Source organism: Corapipo altera, unplaced genomic scaffold (assembly GCF_003945725.1).
Source record: "Corapipo altera isolate COAL_440 unplaced genomic scaffold, ASM394572v1 59830, whole genome shotgun sequence".
Taxonomy (NCBI): Eukaryota; Metazoa; Chordata; class Aves; order Passeriformes; family Pipridae; genus Corapipo; species Corapipo altera.
In genome coordinates this window covers 1-412 of record NW_020887102.1, presented here as the reverse complement: position 1 = coordinate 412, position 412 = coordinate 1, and the positions used below count along the sequence as shown (strand labels likewise).

The following is a 412-nucleotide window of genomic DNA, read 5'->3' as shown; positions in this document are numbered from 1 at the left end:
ATCGACGCCACCCGCGTGGTGGTCCGGGCGCAGTACGTGCCCCCCCCGCAGCGCCAGCAGGTCCGCTACACTGGGGGGTCCCCGGCGCCCACCAGCCCTCCCCGCAGCCCTCCTGCGCCCCCCGGGGCTCTCACCCCCCCCGCAGCGCCCTCGCCCCCCCGGGAGCCCACCGGGAGCCCTCACAGTCCGTGGCGGAGCCCAGGGGGCTGTGGGGGTCCCCGGGGGCGGCCCCCCCCGCGGCGGCCGGTGCTGTACGCCCAGGCCCTGCGCGAGGCCGTGTCCCGCATCCGCCGGCACACGGCGCCCGACTCCGACTCGGAGGCCGAGGGGAGCGTGGGGGGGTCCCGGCGGCGGCTCTGCCGAGACCCCCATGCCTACAGCAGCAGCAGCAGCAGCCTGGAGAGCACCGGGG

At 79.6% G+C, this 412-nt stretch overlaps 1 protein-coding gene across 1 annotated transcript in view; it reads left to right on the top strand.

Moving 5' to 3' along the window:
• LOC113941468 (dendrin-like) overlaps positions 1–333 on the top strand; it is a gene marked incomplete at its 3' end in the record, with an annotated part of 1563 nt that extends 1230 nt beyond the window's left edge. Inside the window, exon 3 of the mRNA XM_027632622.1 lies at positions 96–333. Coding sequence (XP_027488423.1) covers positions 96–333 — 238 coding nt within the window. The remainder of the gene's footprint in view (positions 1–95) is intronic.
• Between the last annotated feature and the right edge of the window lie 79 nt (positions 334–412).